We start from the raw sequence: 21,674 nt of genomic DNA on the forward strand, positions 1-21,674 counted from the left end.
TTGTATTCCTTTGTGGGTGACTGAGAAGCAGTATTAATTGCAGAGGAGAATGCACAGGCCTCTATGGTATCAATGCCTACAGGACTGATGTGGTGAAAGATGTGTCAATTACAGAAGCTTGCACCAGGGTGTAATGTCATGTGAAGGTATGGATAGAACCCCATATTGCTGCTTTACAGATGTCAGTAACAGAACATCTTGAAGGGAGGCTATCGAAGAGGCCTTGGCGGATGGTTGTCTGTTAACTCATAACACAGCAGAATGAAGCTTGGAATCCACTTTGAACGTCCCTGGGAAGAGACTGCTTCCCCTCTCATTCATTCAGCAAAGGATATAAACAGTCTAGGCAATTTCCTAAAAGATTTTGTTCTTTGTAGGTAGAATGCCAAAGCTCGACAGATATCTAGAGAATGAAGTCTCCTATTCTCACTGGTGATGTGAGGTTTTGGGAAGAAGACAGGTAAGTGAATTGTTTGATTCAGATGGAAATCTGAGATTACTTTAGGAGTAAATTTGGAGAAACTTTGTCTTTATAGAAGACTGTATATGGTGGATCAGCCATAAGGGCCCCCAGCTCACCTACCCACCCAGCTGAGATGATACAGACCAGAAAGACAAGCTTCATAGATAAGTGGGTCAAAGAGTATGAGGCGAGGAGTTCAAATAGAAGCCTTTTTAATGTGGAGATGACCAGATTGAGGTACCATGATGGAGCAGGATTCATCACAGGAAAGAAGGTTTGGACCAGACATTTCAGACATCATAAAGTCACAGGATGGATGTAGATGGAAGGTTGTCAATAGGAAAATGACAGGTGGAAATAGCTACTAAGTGTACCCAGAGGGAGTGAAGGGAAAGACCTGAAGTCTTTAAGGAAAGAAGATACTCTGATACGGTGGGGTGCCAAAGTCATCTGATATCATCATAGCCAGATAACCCCAAACATGGAACCTTTTCCACTTAGCTGTGTGTTACTCTCTAGTGGATTCCTTCCTACTATTGTTAAGGATAGACTGAACAGCTTCTGAATGTGTCATGTCTAGGTTCAACACTCAACAAAATACCCAGCTGTCAGGGGGAGGAAAGCCAGATTAGGATGCCTGTCCTTGCCACTGTCCTGGGTCAAAAGGTCCGGGAATGTATGGCATGGATACTAATGTACGGCATGCTGACATCTGAAGAATGTTGAGGAACTGTCTGGACCATCTAGGAGCAATCAGGATGACCACTGCTCTGTCTTGCTCATCAGGAAGGTATACACCAACTGTCTCAACCAAGGAACTAGGAATCTCTCTCCTCTAGAGCCCTAACCTTGAGCTCCATTGGAGCAGTTGATCATGCATTTTCAGTTCTCTTGAGATGCAAACAGGTCCCAAGATGGAGACCACCACTGGCGAAATATGCTCTGTACTACAGCTACATGCAACTACCATTCGGGATCCTTGGATCATAGAATCATAGAATATCAGGGTTGGAAGGGACCTCAGGAGGTCATCTAGTCCAACCCCCTGCTCAAAGCAGGACCAATCCCCAACTAAATCATCCCAGCCAGGGCTTTGTCAAGCCGGGCCTTAAAAACCTCCAAGGAAGGAGACTCCACCACCTCCCTAGGTAACACATTCCAGTGAAGTGTCCGCTGAGGCTGTCTGCCAGCATGTTATGTATCCCTAGAAAGTGCACTGCGGACGCAGGGTTTTGACAGTGAATATATCAGTTCCAAAGATTGATAGCTTCTATACGTAGAGGGCTGGATCTTTCTCCCAATTTTTTGATGTAGAACACTGTTGTCATTTTGGCTGACATCACTCAAATATGTAGCGTTCGTATGAAAGGTGGGAATCACTTGCAGGACTCGCGGATTTGCACACAGTTCTCGGAGGTTTATATGCAACCAGGACTCTATGTCCTTTGGGCTGCACTCTCGTCTATATGGCTGCCCCACCCTAATAAGCAGGCATCCATGATTAATGTCTTCTCCGTTGAGGTGGGGAATGAAGGGAAGCACACACACACACTTGCTCCTCCACCAAGTCAGAGAAGCTCATGCTCTGTGGGGAAGCAAGACTAGTTTGTCCACACTGTCTGCTCAGCAAGTAAACCATCTGAAGCCAAACCTGCAGGCAATGAAGGTGAAGTCTCACAAAAGATGTCACATATCTACAGGAAGGTGTTGTGCAGGTTTCCTTTGAGGATGAGGGCTGACAGGTCAGCTATGGTGTGATAGCTTTGAGAAAAGTGTTCGCCCATGGGTGACAGGATGTTTTTGACTTTTATCATTTTTCTGTACAAGTTCATTCTGTTATGTGCCAAGGCTGGGATGAACAGGTTAGGCAACCACCAAATTGGGTATTGGAGCCCTGGATAGATTACAGATGGAGTGAATGGCAGCCCTCAAAGGTCGTGACAGAAGTTTCTTATGTGGAGGTGGGAGCTGGAAGGAGGGAAATGTTATGTTTGCTACATTGCACCCTGGGCTGTTTTCTTGGTGGTTCATAGCCCCTTTGGTTAAAATGTTTGAGGTGTTGGTCTGTCTATATGGCTGAGGCCTGTGGTACTTACTTTTTGGTGCTGAAGTGGAGACTCCCAGTGGACCAAGGGTTGCCCTTGAGTTTTTCAGTGAATCTAATGAGTTATGTGTCTTTTCACAAAACAGGTTTTCTCCCTCACAGGATTAATCTTCAACTGTAATTTGTACCTTTCTGGGGAACCCAGAGGACAGGAGCCACTAAGCCCTCCACATGACTATAGCTGTCACCATCGAGCAGGAGGCCATATCCACCATAGACTGAGGCCTGCCGAGCTAGATATCACTGCAGTCATTGAAGAAGTTCTGCCATAAACTAAGGATGGTAGAAAGGAACTGGAGAGGCAACCAATCCATCCCGTCCCTTATACCTTTGATTTGGAGCACAAAGAGGAAAAGGGCTCAGGCATGGACCAATGGACGCTGCTAGTAAAAATCTTCCAATCTCAGTCGTACGGAGCACATGCATACCCACAGTGGAATACAGCTAGGGACCAACACTCAAAGAACCACCTTTTTATATCAATGATGGGCGTCATATAAGAACAGAGGTTAGACAGATTAGATATGTTTTGGGAACAGAGGCAGAGGTCATCATGTAATAGTGTCACTTGATTTTGAAAAATCTGATGATGACATAGAACTTAGATTAAAAAAAATACTATTTCATTTGTACTTACCAGCTCTGTGTGAACTTTAAGATGTGCCTGGAGCTTGTATTTATCTGGAGTGGAGTAGTCACAGTCTTCAGTGGGACATTTCAGCAAAATGTTACTGTGCTTCTGAATGACATGACGCTTAAGGCAGTTTTTGGTGATGGAGGAGTAATTGCACTGGGAACAGTAATACAAATGCTCTCGAGTGTGAGTACGAACATGCATGTCATAATGCACCTGGTACCAAAACAACTTGCCTAAAAATAAAATTAAACAGTCAAACATGAAAACATGTTTTTTTCAGAAGATATTTTTAAAATTGATATTGTAAAGAATTCAAATACATATTCAATTTCAATTCAAGCCACAACATCTGAATCCTTTCCTTTTGTGTTTAATGAAATGTTAGCTGTTAAAATTATCTTAAGACATCTCACTGATGCAAATATATTTAGAAATAACAATTGTGGCACCTCCTTAATTGACATGTGCTAAAGAAAGAGATCTTAACAAGGGACCCCTTAATGCAGGATATCGTAACAAGCGTGTTCCTAATGAGGAAGTTCTTTTAAAGGTTTGCCCCTAATTAAAACATGAAAATGCAGGAATTCGTAGCAAGTATGGTTTAGCTGAACCAACCATAAATGAGTCAGGAGGCCTTGTTGACACTTGACCCTCTTGTTCCAAACTGTTCTAAAACAAGGACTCCAGGAAAAAAAGTGATTAGAAAATCTTTGAACGTGCCTGTAGAAATATGCTGACTTTAAAGGATAACTCTACATTCAAATACTGAATATCTTCAAACTTGAATTCCTTTCCCTTCTCAGTGATGAACACTATAACAAGACAAGTTCAGAGTTTCTGACTTTCTCCATTTTTGAATTATGCAAGCACAAAACTTTCAGTCAGAACATCGGAGATAAGTGTATGCTACTCCCCACTTTTGTAACTTCCACCAAAACACAACAACTTTGGTCTCAGACTAAGTATTGAAAATTTCCACCCCAAAGGAATTTGTTTGAGAAAGTTATGAAAAAGGGAAACCACATCAGTAATTTAACATGACATTATTTGCTATCAGAAGATGCCATCAGACATGTCTGGTGTATATATACACATCTCTACATACTACAGAGACATGGAATACTGAATTCTCCATTATGGCCCACACAAACCTAGAGCACTATAGAGAGCATGGGCTGACGGTGAGCTGATTGCAACTCCTTGGTTCTGCTCTGCCTGGCCCCAGCAAAAGTTAAAGCAGCAAGGGGCATGGGAGGGGAAGAGAAAACAATAGCTTTAACTTACGTTGCAAGCATACCATCCCACATGGATGTTACCTCAGCAGAGAATCAGGCATATCAGAACCTCACTTTGTCATGCCTTCTCCCTTTTCCAAGGTTTCCCTGGCAGATTTAAGTTCATTTTGCACTGCTTATGCAGCACAAAATAATTTCAGTGGACCAGAACCCAGCCCAGAACCTTTGTACTTAAGTCAGAAATTACCATTGCTACAAATGAAAAGATACACAAATGCACCAAACTATAAACCAGAATGCAATGAAAAAGTACTGCTATGTGACTTATTTGAACTAACTCACAGTATTCCACTGCTCCTTACCACAGTATTCACATTCCAAGTCTCCATAAACCTTCCTGATCTTCTCACACAAGTCTGTGTTCATTTGTCTCTTTTGTAAACTGTCCAATATCTGCATAAAGGCAACAGCTCCACTTCGATTATCAGAAGCCATATTATGAGAGTCCAGCTGCGGACTGATGGCTGTATTGGAATCTAATGCTGTAGGAGGGTTTGTGGACTCATCTGTGTTTTGATTTGGTGACTTGCTAGTTTCTAATTCATTAAGACAAAAGGGTTGAACTTTCTCTTCGGAAGCTGAAAGGTTCTCATTGTCTATATTTTTCTGTCTTATATTAGAGCTTTTGCCTCCAGACAACAACAGCTGAATTTCTTCATCCTGCATATTCACTGAACTATCATGACTGACTTTCTGTACATTTTCATGAGAAGCCTTTAGCTCATTGGAAGCACAGGTAGCATTTTTAAGTAAGAAACAATCTGAAGCTAGGTCTGATTGAGGGTCTGGTGCTCCTAGGTCTGTTGATGGTTGACATGGTGGTTCTGGTACATTCTCCACCGGGGAGTTTTCAAATTCTAAAGAAGGGGCAGTCTCAATTTTCAGAAGATCACCAGGCTGATCATTATGGCTTCCATCTATGGTATTTGATTCATCTTTACAAGTAGATTGCTTTGGTACACTGAGAGCATTAGCACTTAGGGGCATGAACTCATCTGCAGTCTGTGAAAACTGTTCTCCAAGTGCTTCCTGTTGGATATCACCTCCTGGTTCCAGAAGGCAGAAACTTTGATTGATAGAACTATTAAAAACAGAAATCTCTTGTAAATTTCCATGCAGTTCTTTGATATGTGCACGGAGCCTTACAGAACTGACAAATTTCTTCGAACACACAGAACAAACATACACAAATGGATGTTTTCGGACATGAAGTTCGAGTGCTTGATACTTTGTGGCTCCATGGCCGCATAGCTCACAAGCAAAGGGCCTTTCATCACCGTGGACTAGCATGTGTCGATCTCGATCCAGTTCATTTTTGAATTTACGTTCGCAAATATGACAGTCATACAGCAGTTGTCTCTTGCCTTCTCGGGTCATCAAGCGGAGCTCATCAAATACATCTTTCACTTTTTTGTCTTGCAAGTCATGTGTTTCCTTTATATGCTTAATTAGATTTTTGACATCTGAGTATTTCTTTTTACAGAAGCGGCAATGTTGCTTAATTTTCTTGTGGACTCTCTCAATATGGACTTTGAGATGGCCTTTGCTGAGACAGGTGAATGCACAGTAATCACAACTAAACTTCTCTCCTGTGTGTTTCCGCATGTGGACATTGAGGTTGGCTTTTATAGCACTGGCATAGCTGCAGTATGAACATTTGTAAGGCTTTTCGTTTGTGTGAATCCTCAAATGAGCTTGAAGAGAGTGTTTAAATTTGAACACCTTGTTGCAGTATTCACATGTAAAAATTTTTAGCTGAGTAGGACCTAACCTAGAAAGAAGCCAAACAACCAGAATATAGTTATCTTTAGAATTCTGATATATAGTTGCAAAATATGCCAAAGGAGCCTTACTGTATATTATGGACTAAGGGCATATAAAAATCCTCATTTTATGGATGGGAGGAGATGCTAACTTTTTAATTAACAGATATGCTTCTCACACCCCACCCGCTCTCCACACACACACACACGACTCACACAAACTAATTGCCATAGATTCATAGATTCTAGGACTGGAAGGGACCTCGAGAGGTCATCGAGTCCAGTCTCCTGCCCGCATGGCAGGACCAAATACCGTCTAGACCATCCCTGATAGACATTTATCTAACCTACTCTTAAATACCTCCAGAGATGGAGACTCCACAACCTCCCTAGGCAATTTATTCCAGTGTTTAACCACCCTGACAGTTAGGAACTTTTTCCTAATGTCCAACCTAGACCTCCCTTGCTGCAGTTTAAACCCATTGCTTCTGGTTCTATCCTTAGAGGCTAAGGTGAACAAGTTTTCTCCCTCCTCCTTATGACACCCTTTTAAATACCTGAAAACTGCTATCATGTCCCCTCTCAGTCTTCTCTTTTCCAAACTAAACAAACCCAATTCTTTCAGCCTTCCTTCATAGGTCATGTTCTCAAGACCTTTAATCATTCTTGTTGCTCTTCTCTGGACCCTTTCCAATTTCTCCACATCTTTTTTAAAATGCGGTGCCCAGAACTGGACACAATACTCCAGCTGAGGCCTAACCAGAGCAGAGTAGAGCGGAAGAATGACTTCTCGTGTCTTGCTCACAACACACCTGTTAATACATCCCAGAATCATGTTTGCTTTTTTTGCAACAGCATCACACTGTTGACTCATATTTAGCTTGTGGTCCACTATAACCCCTAGATCCCTTTCTGCCGTACTCCTTCCTAGACAGTCTCTTCCCATTCTGTATGTGTGAAACTGATTTTTCCTTCCTAAGTGGAGCACTTTGCATTTGTCTTTGTTAAACTTCATCCTGTTTACCTCAGCCCATTTCTCCAATTTGTCCAGATCATTTTGAATTATGACCCTGTCCTCCAAAGCAGTTGCAATCCCTCCCAGTTTGGTATCATCCGCAAACTTAATAAGCGTACTTTCTATGCCAATATCTAAGTCGTTGATGAAGATATTGAACAGCGCCGGTCCCAAAACAGACCCCTGCGGTACCCCACTCGTTATGCCTTTCCAGCAAGATTGGTAACCATTAATAACAACTCTCTGAGTACGGTTATCCAGCCAGTTATGCACCCACCTTATAGTAGCCCCATCTAAATTGTATTTGCCTAGTTTATCGATAAGAATATCATGCGAGACTGTATCAAATGCCTTACTAAAGTCTAGGTATACCACATCCACAGCTTCACCCTTATCCACAAGGCTCGTTATCCTATCAAAGAAAGCTATCAGATTGGTCTGACATGATTTGTTCTTCACAAATCCATGCTGGCTGTTCCCTATCACCTTACCACCTTCCAAGTGTTTGCAGATGATTTCCTTAATTACTTGCTCCATTATCTTCCCTGGCACAGAAGTTAAACTAACTGGTCTGTAGTTTCCTGGGTTGTTTTTATTTCCCTTTTTATAGATGGGCACTATATTTGCCCTTTTCCAGTCTTCTGGAAACTCTCCCGTCTCCCATGATTTTCCAAAGATAATAGCTAGAGGCTCAGATACCTCCTCTATTAGCTCCTTGAGTATTCTAGGATGCATTTCATCAGGCCCTGGTGACTTGCAGGCATCTAACTTTTCTAAGTGATTTTTAACTTGTTCTTTTTGTATTTTATCTGCTAAACCTACCCCCTTCCCATTAGCATTCACTATGTTAGGCATTCCTTCAGACTTCTCGGTGAAGACCGAAACAAAGAAGTCATTAAGTATCTCCGCCATTTCCAAGTTTCCTGTTACTGTTTCTCCCTCTTCACTAAGCAGTGGGCCTACCCTGTCTTTGGTCTTCCTCTTGCTTCTAATGTATTGATAAAAAGTCTTCTTGCTTCCCTTTATTCCCGTAGCTAGTTTGAGCTCATTTTGTGCCTTTGCCTTTCTAATCTTGCCGCTGCATTCCTGTGTTGTTTGCCTATATTCATCCTTTGTAATCTGTCCCAGTTTCCATTTTTTATATGACTCCTTTTTATTTTTTAGATCATGCAAGATCTCGTGGTTAAGCCAAGGTGGTCTTTTGCCACATTTTCTATCTTTCCTAACCAGCGGAATAGCTTGCTTTTGGGCCCTTAATAGTGTCCCTTTGAAAAACTGCCAACTCTCCTCAGTTGTTTTTCCCCTCAGTCTTGATTCCCATGGGACCTTACCTATCAGCTCTCTGAGCTTACCAAAATCTGCCTTCCTGAAATCCATTGTCTCTATTTTGCTGTTCTCCCTTCTACCCTTCCTTAGAATTGCAAACTCTATGATTTCATGATCACTTTCACCCAGGCTGCCTTCTACTTTCAAATTCTCAACGAGTTCCTCCCTATTTGTTAAAATCAAGTCTAGAACAGCTTCCCCCCTAGTAGCTTTTTCAACCTTCTGAAATAAAAAGTTGTCTCCAATGCAGTCCAAGAATTTGTTGGATAGTCTGTGCCCCACTGTGTTATTTTCCCAACATATATCCGGATAGTTGAAGTCCCCCATCACCACCAAATCTTGGGCTTTGGATGATTTTGTTAGTTGCTTAAAAAAAGCCTCATCCATCTCTTCCACCTGGTTAGGTGGCCTGTAGTAGATTCCTAGCATGACATCTCCCTTGTTTTTTACCCCTTTTAGCCTAACCCAGAGACTCTCAACACTTCCGTCTCCTATGTCCATCTCTACCTCAGTCCAAGTGTGTACATTTTTAATATATAAGGCAACATCTCCTCCCTTTTCCCCCTGTCTATCCTTCCTGAGCAAGCTGTACCCATCCACACCAACATTCCAATCATGTGTATTATCCCACCAAGTTTCAGTGATGCCAACAATGTCATAGTTGTATTTATTTATTAGCACTTCCAGTTCTTCCTGCTTATTGCCCATACTTCTCGCATTTGTATATAGGCATCTAAGATACTGGTTTGATCTTTCCTCCCAGTTTTGTCCTGACCCTCCTTTCTCTCAGACAATATAGCCCACACTCCCTCTCGTTTCCGACCCATCTCCCCAGTCTCCATGTTCCCCACTTACCTGTGGGCTTTGCTCACCTGTCCCCGTCGAACCATACGTTGCACATTTAATTTATTTTAACCCCTGTATCTATTTTTTTTTAAAAATTCAGGACTAACCGATTCTAAAGTTTAAGTTTCCAACATTTTTGTGCTGAACTATTATTATTAGAAAAATTAAGGGGGAAATGCTGTAAACATATTTGCAGAAACTCAGTTAAAGTTACAGTCTTAGCACTTGTGGAAATACGACATTCGGGAGACTCAGTTTTGGTAGCAGTAATAGTTAACTTCATTGAACTTATAGCTATTCAGTTTATAAAGGCAAGATTGGTTGTCTTGAGAGAAAGCTAACATCTGCCTCACAAAGATGCTGAAGGATAAGATATTAAACCATTTAAAGATAACAAAAGAAAGGGGTAAATTCCAATAGACAAAGGTGCTATTTTAGGTTATGATGATTCTTTACCTATTTTTATCTTCTTATGTTGTTCTAACTCTTAATATTTGACAGACTAATGGTCTAGCTACTCTGACTCACCTGATGTATAATCTGTTTCTGCCTGCTGAAATAAGGGAAACAAATGGAGGAATTTCCATTTACATGATGCTGGATAAGGAAACATGTCACTCCTAAGTTTAACATGAACCCAAGTACTTTAAAATTACCTGCTCGATTTCATTGGCTGCTCATATGGTGTTTGTTGAATGGCATATTCTTGATACCCTCTTCGTTGAGCTGGGTCTGGTACTGCTGTCTCAGGATTTGTTGCTGATTCAATTTCTGGGGGAGCAGCCTCAACTGGAACAATTTTTGTAGCTCCTAAAATTAAAATAAAACACTAAATAAAATATAATAATGCTTATTAAAATAGTGATATTAAAACGCAGTTGTCCTGTGACTATTATGCTATTTTACTTTGGTTTGTTCTACTTATTTGAATGTAACAGTAGAAAGAGAGTAAAACTGTAGTACTTGTATTGCAGACCTTTGTTGTATTGTAGGTGGAGGAAGTGATGCCAGTTAAGGTTGCCTGACACTTCCATTATAAGATCCTGTTTTCAGTTCCTTAGATCTTTGCCAGACTTTAACCATTTGAACTGAAATTTTACATGACAGGGTATCTGCCTCAGGCTGAAGTTTTGGGGAGAATTTCAGCCAAAATGATACAGCCATTTCCAAGAATAAGGCTAGAGAAAAATAACTTTTACCAGTATTAAAAAAAAAAAAAAAAAAAAAAAAAAAAAAAAATCAACATTTTTTTTTAAAAACAGCTCTAAACCCTTCCTGCTTTGAAACAGAGGCTTGAAATGTGGTGCTGAAGGGGGAAAGTGGGGCTTTGTGTCAGGGATGTGCCTTTTGTTGTCCCTGCAAAAATCTGCCCGAGTTTGTCCAAGTGGTAAGCTTTTTTAAAAGCTCATATTTTGCACATGCTCAGTAGAGACTGAGTGTAACAGCGGAGATCTCTGAATAGCCCATCCTTGCTGAGCATGCTCCGGCCTCTTACCGATCCAACAGCTGATCAGACTGCGTAGGCACCACCCCCACAGCGCAGCTGAGACTGCTCCAGCTCAGCGCTACAGAAGCGAAGTTGGACTTTCCCTGGAATAACGTCCCAAATAGGGTAGGGTTGGGCACTGAAACTAGGAGCAGGGAGCCTGTGTCTCCTGTGCACTGGTGCCAGCAGAGGGAGAGCAGTCAGCAAGGAGGAGGAGGAAGAAGCTGTCCAATTAAAATGCAGAGGGGACAAAAGCCGGACCAGGACTGAGGGAAAGGATAGAAAGAGGAGCCTGGGCCTGGCTGTGCAAGGAGACCAGGGCTGGAAGCTGGTGAAGGAAACCATCACATTCTGTCACATTCAGTGCACAGAATGGACCTGCTCTGCGAATGAATCAGGATTGCACAGTAAAGGAGGCTGTTGTCTGTAGGATCCTTAACTCATTTGTTGAGGAAGTTGGAAGCTGTGCAGTGAATGAGGCAGGGGATTGGCATGAAGAGAAATCTCTTTACCTCAGCTCCCCATCTGTAAATTGGGACAATACCACCTCCTCACTTCACAGGGGCATTGGGAAGACAAATAAATGTTTGTTAAGAACTCAGATACAATAGTGATAAGCACCACAGAAAAGCCCATGAGGAATTTAATAATTCTGTCTTTAGCGGGTTTGAATAGTGGATAGTAAATAAGGCATGGAGACACTCAGTGTACAATAAGGAGAAAACAAAATATTGAATAGTTGCTCATTCAGTGAGTTCTGTCCATCCTGTGCACTGAATAAGGTAGCGGTCTTATGAAAAAAGTAGCATATGATTATGTAATTAAAGGCTGTATCATAATGCATATGCAAAAGAGGGACATATTAAGGTTACCTATGCAACCTTAAGTCTGGCATTTCCTAACTTTTGAATGCTTGACTTTGCAAACTTAATATTCTTTTAACATATTTTGTGTGTGTGTAATCTTAGACCTAAAACAACTTAGCTGAAATAAGTTATTTCATGCACAATTGGCTGCATTAAGTCAAAGATTTTTTGGTTTGTTTATGTCAGCATTTGATCACATTTCAGTTTACAGCATTAGAAACTAAGAAAGATCTAACTGAGAAAGACGACAGTAACTTGTTTCTTTTTGTGCCAAAAGAAAGAACACGGATTAAATGAAATGCGAAGATGTTTGGGAAATAAGAGAATAAAGCAGAGAGAACAAAAATAAAAGGTAAAGTCAGATAGGACTGTTTAGATAAAGTCAGAAGAATTATTTTTTTGTAAACCTAGACTCCCACTATGTCATGAGAGCAAGAGAGAGAGAAAAGAAACAAAACGATGCATATGAAATATTCCTTGCATCATGAAGGAACAAAATTAAGGTAATTATCTTCCCACCAATCAAGCAGATGGTTTTAAAGAAATTATCCTTTACAAAAAAAAATAAGCAATACTTTAAAAAAAAAAAAAAAGGGACTTAGTTGAAAAATAAATTGTAAAAAGGCCAAGATTAAACCTTAGATATTCTGAGTGAAGAGAGAAAAGAAGGAGGAATACTTGTGGCACCTTAGAGACTGACTAAAATTTATTTGGGCATAAGCTTTCGGGTTTTAGCCCACGAAAGCTTATGCCCAAATAAATTTGTTAGTCTCTAAGGCTTGGTCTACACTAACCCCCCAAATCGAACTAAGGTACGCAACTTCAGCTACGTGAATAACGTAGCTGAAGTTCGAAGTACCTTAGTTCGATCTTACCTCGGTCCACACGCGGCAGGCAGGCTCCCCCGTCGACTCCGCGGTACTCCTCTCGTCTAGCTGGAGTACCGCAGTCGACGGCGAGCACTTCCGGGTTCGACTTATCGCGTCCAGACAAGACGCGATAAGTCGAACCCAGAAGTTCGATCGCTCGCCGCCGAACTACCGGGTAAGTGTAGACATACCCTAAGGTGCCACAAGTACTCCTCGTTCTTTTTGCTGATACAGACTAACATGGCTACCACTCTGAAACCTGTCTATGAGTGAAGGAAAGCTAGTCGGTAAGTAAATAACTAGGACTGGCCAAAAATTTTCCATCAAAACTGTTTTTTAATGGAGGGAGGGCTTGGGTTTTTTTGTTTGCTTTGGGGTTTTTTGCAATGCTTGCTTTCCACAGGAAAATTTTGACTTTTAATTGAAAAAACAAAAACTTCCAAAAAATCAAAAATTTTGATTTCAAAATAGCACCACAGCAATTCCTAGGAGTATGAATTCAAGTTCCTTATGCCCATACTTAGAGCCCTGCGCGGATACAAAATTTGGATGCGGACATCCGCAGATATAAAGCAGATAGCCGCAGATTTGCAGGGCTTTACCCATATTCTCGTCTATGGGCCAGGTTTCCCAGCAGGACTACATGTTCCATGACGTATTGTGGCCAGGAACTCCTATGATGCACTGAGGTTGCTCATGAAGAGGTGAGATGGTAGTGCACGATGAGAGATGTAGTTTAGCCAGGGAGCCCAGAGCACAGAAAAGATAAACATTTTCTGACCAGCTCTACAACTAATACCTGCAATGCACACCACATTTAGAGACTAGTAGCACTCAAAGGCCCTGATCAGAATAGGGGCCCCATTGTGCCAGGTAGTGTATGTTTCCAGTAGACACAGTCCTTGGCCAAGTTAGCAGGCTATCTGTATCTCAGACTCCCTCTTGATCTCAAGTGCAACCCACTCAGGTCTCAGGCCTGGGAAGAATTATATGATTCTCTCACTCTCAGACCTGGGTTTGAGCTAACATCCCCTGGTACTAACCATGATTACCTCAGCAGGTCTGACTTGGATTCAGACCCTGCAGTTCTGTTGCCTGGGAAGCAGGCAATAGTTAATACAATAGTTAATTGTATTAATTGACCAATAGTTAATACAGTGGCTAAATAGCCCTCTTAAAGCAAAATACTACTTATTTACAACCAAAGAGAAAACAGATCTTACTATCCCCAACTGTGACAACTTGGGGAATCAATCTACATGCAACCAACTTATGAATTTGAATTGATTTTCTTAAATTGCTGCTTCAATGAATGCCTCAGTATATGAAGAATCCACCATCAGCTATCAGAGCTGTGCCACACATCTCCCAGACCATTGATTCTTCTTACTTTATCTTGATGGTTGCCCAATTGAAAAAGTAGCATCTTAGCACAATGGGTTGGTTGAAGCTAGGAGAACCAGTTTTTTCCCCAATTTCTCTGTAGAAGGCTGGGGTTTGAAGCAGTAGAATTTCCCCAGAAGGAGGAACAAAAGGATGAGCCCTTTAAAACAGAGACTGGGTCAGTTAGAGGGAAAGAGGAAAATTAGGGCAAGGGAGAGGTACAAAAGGCATGCTTTTGTAGCAGAGGGGATTTCTGCCAGCAGGACCAGCAAAGGTCAAAGGAAGCTGGTTGGGTGGAAGCGGGGGAGAGAAAGAGACATACATTCCATGATTCGGAGAAGAACCATTAGCTGCAGGAGGAGGATCGAAGGGGAAGTCGTGCCTGACTAACCTAATTGCCTTCTATGATGAGATAACTGGCTCTGTGGATGAGGGGAAAGCAGTGGATGTGTTATTTCTTGACTTTAGCAAAGCTTTTGATACTGTCTCCCACAGTATTCTTGCCACCAAGTTAAAGAAGTATGGGCTGGATGAATGGACTGTAAGGTGGATAGAAAGCTGGCTAGATCGTCGGGCTCAACGGGTAGTGATCAATGGCTCCATGTCTAGTTGGCAGCCGGTTTCAAGTGGAGTGCCCCAAGGGTCGGTCCTGGGGCCGGTTTTGTTTAATATCTTTATTAATGATCTGGAGGATGGTGTGGACTGCACTCTCAGCAAGTTTGCAGATGACACTAAACTAGGAGGCGTGGTAGATACACTAGAGGGTAGGGATCGGATACAGAGGGACCTAGACAAATTAGAGGATTGGGCAGAAAAAAACCTGATGAGGTTCAACAAGGACAAGTGCAGAGTCCTGCACTTAGGACGGAAGAATCCCATGCACTGCTACAGACTAGGGACCGAATGGCTAGGTAGCAGTTCTGCTGAAAAGGACCTAGGGGTCACAGTGGACGAGAAGCTGGATATGAGTCAACAGTGTGCTCTTGTTGCCAAGAAGGCTAACGGCATTTTGGGCTGTATAAGTAGGGGCATTGCCAGCAGATCGAGGAACGTGATCGTTCCCCTTTATTCGACATTGGTGAGGCCTCATCTGGAATACTGTGTCCAGTTTTGGGCCCCACACTACAAAAAGGATGTGGAAAAATTGGAAAGAGTCCAGCGGAGGGCAACAAAAATGATTAGGGGTCTGGAACACATGACTTATGAGGAGAGGCTGAGAGAACTGGGATTGTTTAGTCTCCAGAAGAGAAGAATGAGGGGGGATTTGATAGCAGCCTTCAACTACCTGAAGGGGAGTTCCAAAGAGGATGGAGCTCGGCTGTTCTCAGTGGTGGCAGAGGACAGAACAAGGAGCAATGGTCTCAAGTTGCGGTGGGGGAGGTCCAGGTTGGATATCAGGAAAAACTATTTCACTAGGAGGGTGGTGAAACACTGGAATGCGTTACCTAGGGAGGTGGTAGAGTCTCCTTCCTTGGAGGTTTTTAAGGCCCGGCTTGACAAAGCCCTGGCTGGGATGATTTAGCTGGGAATTGGTCCTGCTTTGAGCAGGGGGTTGGACTAGATGACCTCTTGAGGTCCCTTCCAACTCTGATATTCTATGATTCTATGATTCTATGATTCTATGATCTTGGACACCCTAAAATAGCCTAACCTAAGCCCAGAGAATGCTCCAGAATGAAGAAACTGAGGCAGGGAATGGTGTGTAGGTGTGTCTTAATGTGGAGAAGATCAGCACAGCTCCTGGGGGTGTAGGGCAGCTGGACTGCCAGGTCCCATTTTCTTGAAGGGGTAACAGACAGAGAGCTTGTGCCCCGGGAGTGTGCCAGAGAGGCCTAGAATGAAACAGTGCTGGAGCCTACCCATTCAGGAAGTTGAACATGCATAGGGCTCATTGAGAAAGGACCTAAACACAGCAGCCTGGTGAGTGTCCAGTAGGCTTTGCCAGGGCTGTGATATCAAGGCTTACCATTAGAGCCTTGCAAATCTGTGGATATACCCTTTCTAGCCATGGATGCGGACATCTGTGGACCATGTTTGCGGATAGATGCGGATTCAAATTTTGTATCTGCGCAGGGTTCTACTTACCATTACCAGGATCTTGGAAAGACCCAACTTCCCCAGACTCCTGCTACAGAGCCTCTCTCTGTCAGCTTGTCTCCCTGGAGAGCCCCTGGAAACTGATCCCCCTTCCTCTCTTGAGAGGGCTTTATAACGGTTTAGTGTCTTTATGATCTCTAGGCTCCAGCCACTTCATGCTGGAACCTGGCAGTATGTCACTGCCCTGTTATTTCCCCCCAGCATTTATTGGAAGGTTTGCTTATTTATTGCTGTCGTGTTGCTTTTCTGCGTGTTTTTTTTCCTGACAGCCCTCTCTTGAGCTAGATCAATAAATTCAAATAGAAAAGTCTATAACCAGATATACAAGAACTTCACCACACTGACCAGGTCACATACAGTGTTCATAAAATGATTATATCTCAGTACTCTTTTAGATTATTATATAGCAGCTCCATGTTTGCCAGAGTCCTAATCCCAAACACCTTATGATCAAAGAAGAAAAGCAGCATATAAAGAAAGCAGAATGACAGACAACCAACCATATTTTATATATGCTTACCATTTAAGAAAAAAATTGGCATTACATAAAAGAAATTTCCACTTTCTTGTCTCTCAGCTGAACCACCATATATTGGCTGATTTCTTGCAGTTACTGAGCAGATGCTGGTCAACTGCACTAATCAGTATATATCTTGGTGCCAAATACAGGAAGTTTAATTTTCATTGTAAGCCTAGTAGGGCTATATTCTCTGCTTCAACCTCAGAAAGGATTTTAGATTCTTAGATTTTATTTATCCCTTCTCCATCTTGCCAGCCAGTGTCACAAGTCTTTTGAGAAAAGTCTAACACAAAATAGCAAATGTGTGGACTGGTCTCTAATAGAGACAAGATTTGAGTTCATCCTGATCTTCTGTGGTAGAGAATTCCACAGGCATCCTTCACCTAAAATGACTCTGCTATGGCTCCGACATGTTTTGTAATTTCAAACAGACCATTGAGGTTGGTCCCGGTTTCCTTTGCCTGGGTGTGTGTGAAGGATTGGTATTGTATGGGTATGTAGCAAACCTCTAAACAAGTGGCTGTGACCTTTCCTGATTTGGGGTTTTTTTGTCTTGTGGCTTCTCAAACTAATTGGAACAGGGATCAAGTAGGGAATAGAGGGTGTGAATTTGTTATCTTTTTACTTTATAGATAGTTCCTGTGGGATATCATATTCTTAGTTCTAGACAGATTCTGTCTGCTGGGATATGCTGTTAGTAATATTGTAATTCCTGACATGGTATATATCTACTGTAGCCAATTTCTTGTGTACTATATTACCTTTTTGTTTGGCTAGCAGTTCTTGTTTTCAATGGTGATGGGGACTTTTGGATAGTCTGTGGTAATCCAATGGGTTGCCAAGCATGAAAGCTACCTTCCCTGTTTAGACACTTTTCCTGTGACCTATAAGTCAGAGAGTCCCTTGTGCTGAAGGTGCTTTCTACCATCAGCCTAGCGGGATAAACTATGTTGTCAGTTTCAGGTCCAGATTACTAAAATAAAAAAAACAACCCATGGGTGTGGAAGATGGAAACACTAAGCCTATGGGGCCCAGCATTAGCAGTGGCCAGAGGAACCATACATGTCACTTCATGCTGGAGGGGAAAATGAAATTAACAGAAAATAGAAGACTGAGGATTTGACACTGTATTTACCCAGTGGTGGCCATTAACACATTCGTACACACTATCAAAGAAAAACACCAGTCAGTGACGTTTAAACGCATTTACTCTTAAACTGTGAAAGCATAACTGTGTGTGATCAGTGCAATTTCTAGTGGAGAGATGTTAATAACAACAAACAACTACTAGTCAATTTAATCAGAGGTCAAGGATTGATTAATCTTCCCTCTCACCTCTGGGAGCATGGGGTCCCTCCAACTAACGAATAAGGTCCTTCAGTACCATGGGAAGAGGCGTTTGCAATGCTGCTGCTCAAGCTATACTTATTTTGTGGGTTAATATAAGCTTTCAAGTTTCTAAGGCTGTCAATCCATTACCTTTCCTGAGCTCTAAATTCATTCTATGAAAGAAAAAATAATCAAACCTTGTCTAGCTGTCCTTGTTGAAAAATTAGAATCCCCCTGATCTGTTCTAAAGGGATTTTCAAAGATCAGTTTAGCTATAATCTACAGTAAACACAATATAAAGCAGTATCCCTGAACCTGACCTAAGTAGTGCAGAATAAAAGTTTATTGAACAGCTGCTAATACAACCATTTGGAAAGCATCTTGCATAAGAAAAAGGAGACACGCTATTTGAGGCCTGGTCTACACTAAAAGGTTAGGTGACCCAGCTACATCACTCAGGGGTGTGAACAATCCACACCCCTGAGCAATGTATTAAGCCAACCTAGCCCTGGTGTAGACAGCGCTAGGTCTATGGAAGAATTCTTCCACCTCTCAGAGAGGTGCAATTACTTATGTTGACAGGAGAACCCCTCCCCACTACTGTAAGTAGTGTGCACACTGAGGCATTATAGCGATGCAGCTGCAGAGCTGCAGCTGTGCCACTGTAGCGTTTCAAGTGTAGAAAAGCCCTGAGTATGATCACTTTCTCAAAACTATAGATGAAACCCGACTAATTCTGGAGTGTCCATTTTTCTAATTAATAGAAAGCTTATGCGGCATCTTCAACGAGGATTTTATAACGCTCCACATTAAGGAAAAAGGGGTATCTACACAAAGTTCTCAGCTTAGAGGACAGGTGGCTATAGAGTGCTAATGCTTGATGAAAATGCTGCAGTGACAGCACTTAAACAGTCTTGAACTTGACATGATCTAGATCAGTGTTTCTCAACCTGGGGGTTGCAGCCCCCAGTGGGGTCATGGGACAGGTGTGTGTGGGGGGGTGGTATGTGCAGGGCTGGTATTAGGGGATGGCAAGTAGGGCAAATGCTTGAGGTTCCACGCTACAGGGGCCCAGTGAATCTATGTTACATGCTTCAGCCCCGCTGCCTGAGGATCAGGCTTTAGACAAGGCTCACAAGTGAAAAATAGGCTCAACTATGAAATGTAAGTACAATATTTACATTCCAATCAATTTATTGTATAATTATATGGCAAAAATGAGAAAGTAAACAATTTTTCAGTAATAGTGCGCTGTGATTCAAAATCAGACATAAAAAGGCAAAAGTAAGCAAGTAGTTTTTAAGTGAGCTGAAACTTGGGGTACGCAAGACAAATCTGACCCCTGAAAGGGTACAGTAGTCTGGAAAGGTTGAGAACCACTGATCTAGTACAGTCAGAGGGAAGAAATATTTTTTCTTTATTCTTCAGCAACAGTCTGCAGCAATAAACTAACTTTCTACTAAAGAAAGATCTCCAGGAAATGAAAGGAAAGGTGTTAAAAGCCATCTTTATGATAGTGTACACATAAAAGCATTTATGAGAAAAGGAATGACCTCAGAATTTCCAGAGACATCAAAATAGCTCAAAACCGTAAATGAATGACCAATATTACTCCCGGGGGGATTCTGCACTGATGCGGGGGGCACAGAATTCATATGGCTGGCATTTTTCTGTGCCCTCTACGCAATAAAATGTCAAAAAAAATCTGCCAGGGGACATATGCATCTTCCCTGGCAGCACATCTGTTTCAGCGTGCCTAGAGCAGCCTCAGAGATGGGGTTCCTAGGCATGTATTCATCATCCTGCGTGTTCATCATCGGGGGGGTCTGGACTGAGCGTACGTGCATGCCAGTGACTTACTTCTGGGGGGATTCTGCAGGACTGCGTGGCCGCAGCAGAAAACACCCCAGCACCATGCACATTTCCTGCTTTTCCCTGCAGAAAACAGCAGGGACGCTGCGGGGGGATGTGTGCAGTTTTTGGGGGGGATTGCCCCCCCCCCCAGCAGAGGCAAGGCATGGGGGGCACACAGGGTTACATGCCACTGCCCCCTCCCTCCTGCAAAGGCAGAGCTGCCCAGCTAGGGGGCTGACTCTGCAGCTGAACGCTGGGTCATAGTGCTAGTTGTGCTCCCCCTTCTGTGTTCTGGGAGCCTTCCTATTTTCTGTGGAATAGTGAGTGTCCGCGGTGGGACTGGGTAAGGGGGGGTGGGGAAATGAGGGAAGATGGGGTGGGAGGGAAGAGGCAGTGGCAGGGGAATGTGGGAGTGGGGGGAGTGGGGTGGCGAAGAAAAGGGGATAGGGGAATCGCAGGGGGAAGCGGGATCCCAGCATGCAGCGTCCCCTCGACAGCAGCTGGGGATCCTCATTAAGCAGGCCCATCGAACGCTCACCCTGACAAGCCCTACCTCCCTATACCCGGACCCATCTGACAAGCCCCCCACACCCAGACCCCCACCCCACTGAGCCCCAATCAGCTGCACCTGGACTCCCACCCCATCAAGCCACATACCCCCAGCCCCCTGGACCCCCTCCTAGCCCCCACAGCCAGACGCCCCCGCCAAGCCCCATCTCCCCACACTCAGCCCCCCCCCCCCCCCTCCCGCTGAACCCAGCCACCATCACCCGGATCCCCTGCAGAGTCCCACTGCCCCTGCACCCGGAACCCCCCAAAGAGCCTCTGTGCATCCAGATCTCCCACTGAGCTGCTCACACCCAGATTGGCCCACAGAGAAACCTCTCACCCCACATCTGGATCCTGCCACATTAAGCCCCACCACACTTGGATCCTGCTGGGCTGAGCCTTACTACCCACACCTGGTGCACCTGGGTGTTTCTGGGGCAGGCCCAGCTCTTGTACTGTGTCAGGGTCAAATGCAGGCTCACTGCCAAGTCCCTGTACTGGGGGAAGTGGGGGCTCCTGGGTGATCTCCCATCTCAGTGCAGCCAGTGGCCTGTGCTCCCCACTGCCATGCTGGAGCCACATTTATTTATTGACAAATAAAATTTGCAGAATTTTGCAAAATTTTAAAATATTGTGAGCATAATTTTTTGGCACATAATTCCCTCAGGCTTAAAATATAGCAGGAAAGACTGAATGTAATGCACTGTAAGAAAAATAAAGTAAAACAATTTTATCAAACAAATAGTTTTCCTGTGAATATAACAGATGTTATACCTTTCTAATACCAGCCAAAACTCCCAAATGATGACAGTCAGAGTCCCGCCACCCAGCGCTGACAGCGATTTCTAAGTTAAATTAAGCCTCAATCATGATCTCGGGATAGAACTCTCAAATGTTTGAGACACATTTGAGACTTTCTATCGTGAGATCCTGAGTGAGGCTTAATTAATGAGTGAGGATCATGAGCGAGGATAATAATCCATAATTGCCTCCAATGGCATTGATTGTATTTTTATTACATATATTATAGCTGGGAACTTCTATGCAAAATGCTAATTCTCATGCATGTAAATGATGCCTTCAAATCTATTTGAAGAATAATATATTACCGTAACTCCTTTCAATTTATTGAGCTCTTTCTATCTAGGGGATATTATACACAAACATCTTGGGTAAGTTAAAGCAAGTTATGTTAAAATTTTATGGCTCACTCATGTGTATAACAAACATTTGCCTTTTATTTATTGTAAATTTTTGGCATTAAAGTTTATC

The 21,674-nt window shown here is 42.9% G+C and overlaps 1 protein-coding gene across 2 annotated transcripts in view; it reads right to left on the bottom strand.

Moving 5' to 3' along the window:
• ZFAT (zinc finger and AT-hook domain containing) overlaps nucleotides 1-21,674 on the bottom strand; it is a 140,015-nt gene that overhangs the window by 68,511 nt on the left and 49,830 nt on the right. For both annotated transcript variants that reach the window (XM_005291035.5, XM_065586219.1), the window contains exons 5-7: nucleotides 10,106-10,259; nucleotides 4,802-6,270; nucleotides 3,205-3,437 (exon numbers count right to left, since the gene is read on the bottom strand). In XM_005291035.5, the coding sequence (XP_005291092.2) occupies nucleotides 3,205-3,437; nucleotides 4,802-6,270; nucleotides 10,106-10,259 (1,856 nt within the window). The remainder of the gene's footprint in view (nucleotides 1-3,204; nucleotides 3,438-4,801; nucleotides 6,271-10,105; nucleotides 10,260-21,674) is intronic.

Source organism: Chrysemys picta, chromosome 2 (genome assembly GCF_011386835.1).
Source record: "Chrysemys picta bellii isolate R12L10 chromosome 2, ASM1138683v2, whole genome shotgun sequence".
Classification (NCBI taxonomy): Eukaryota; Metazoa; Chordata; order Testudines; family Emydidae; genus Chrysemys; species Chrysemys picta.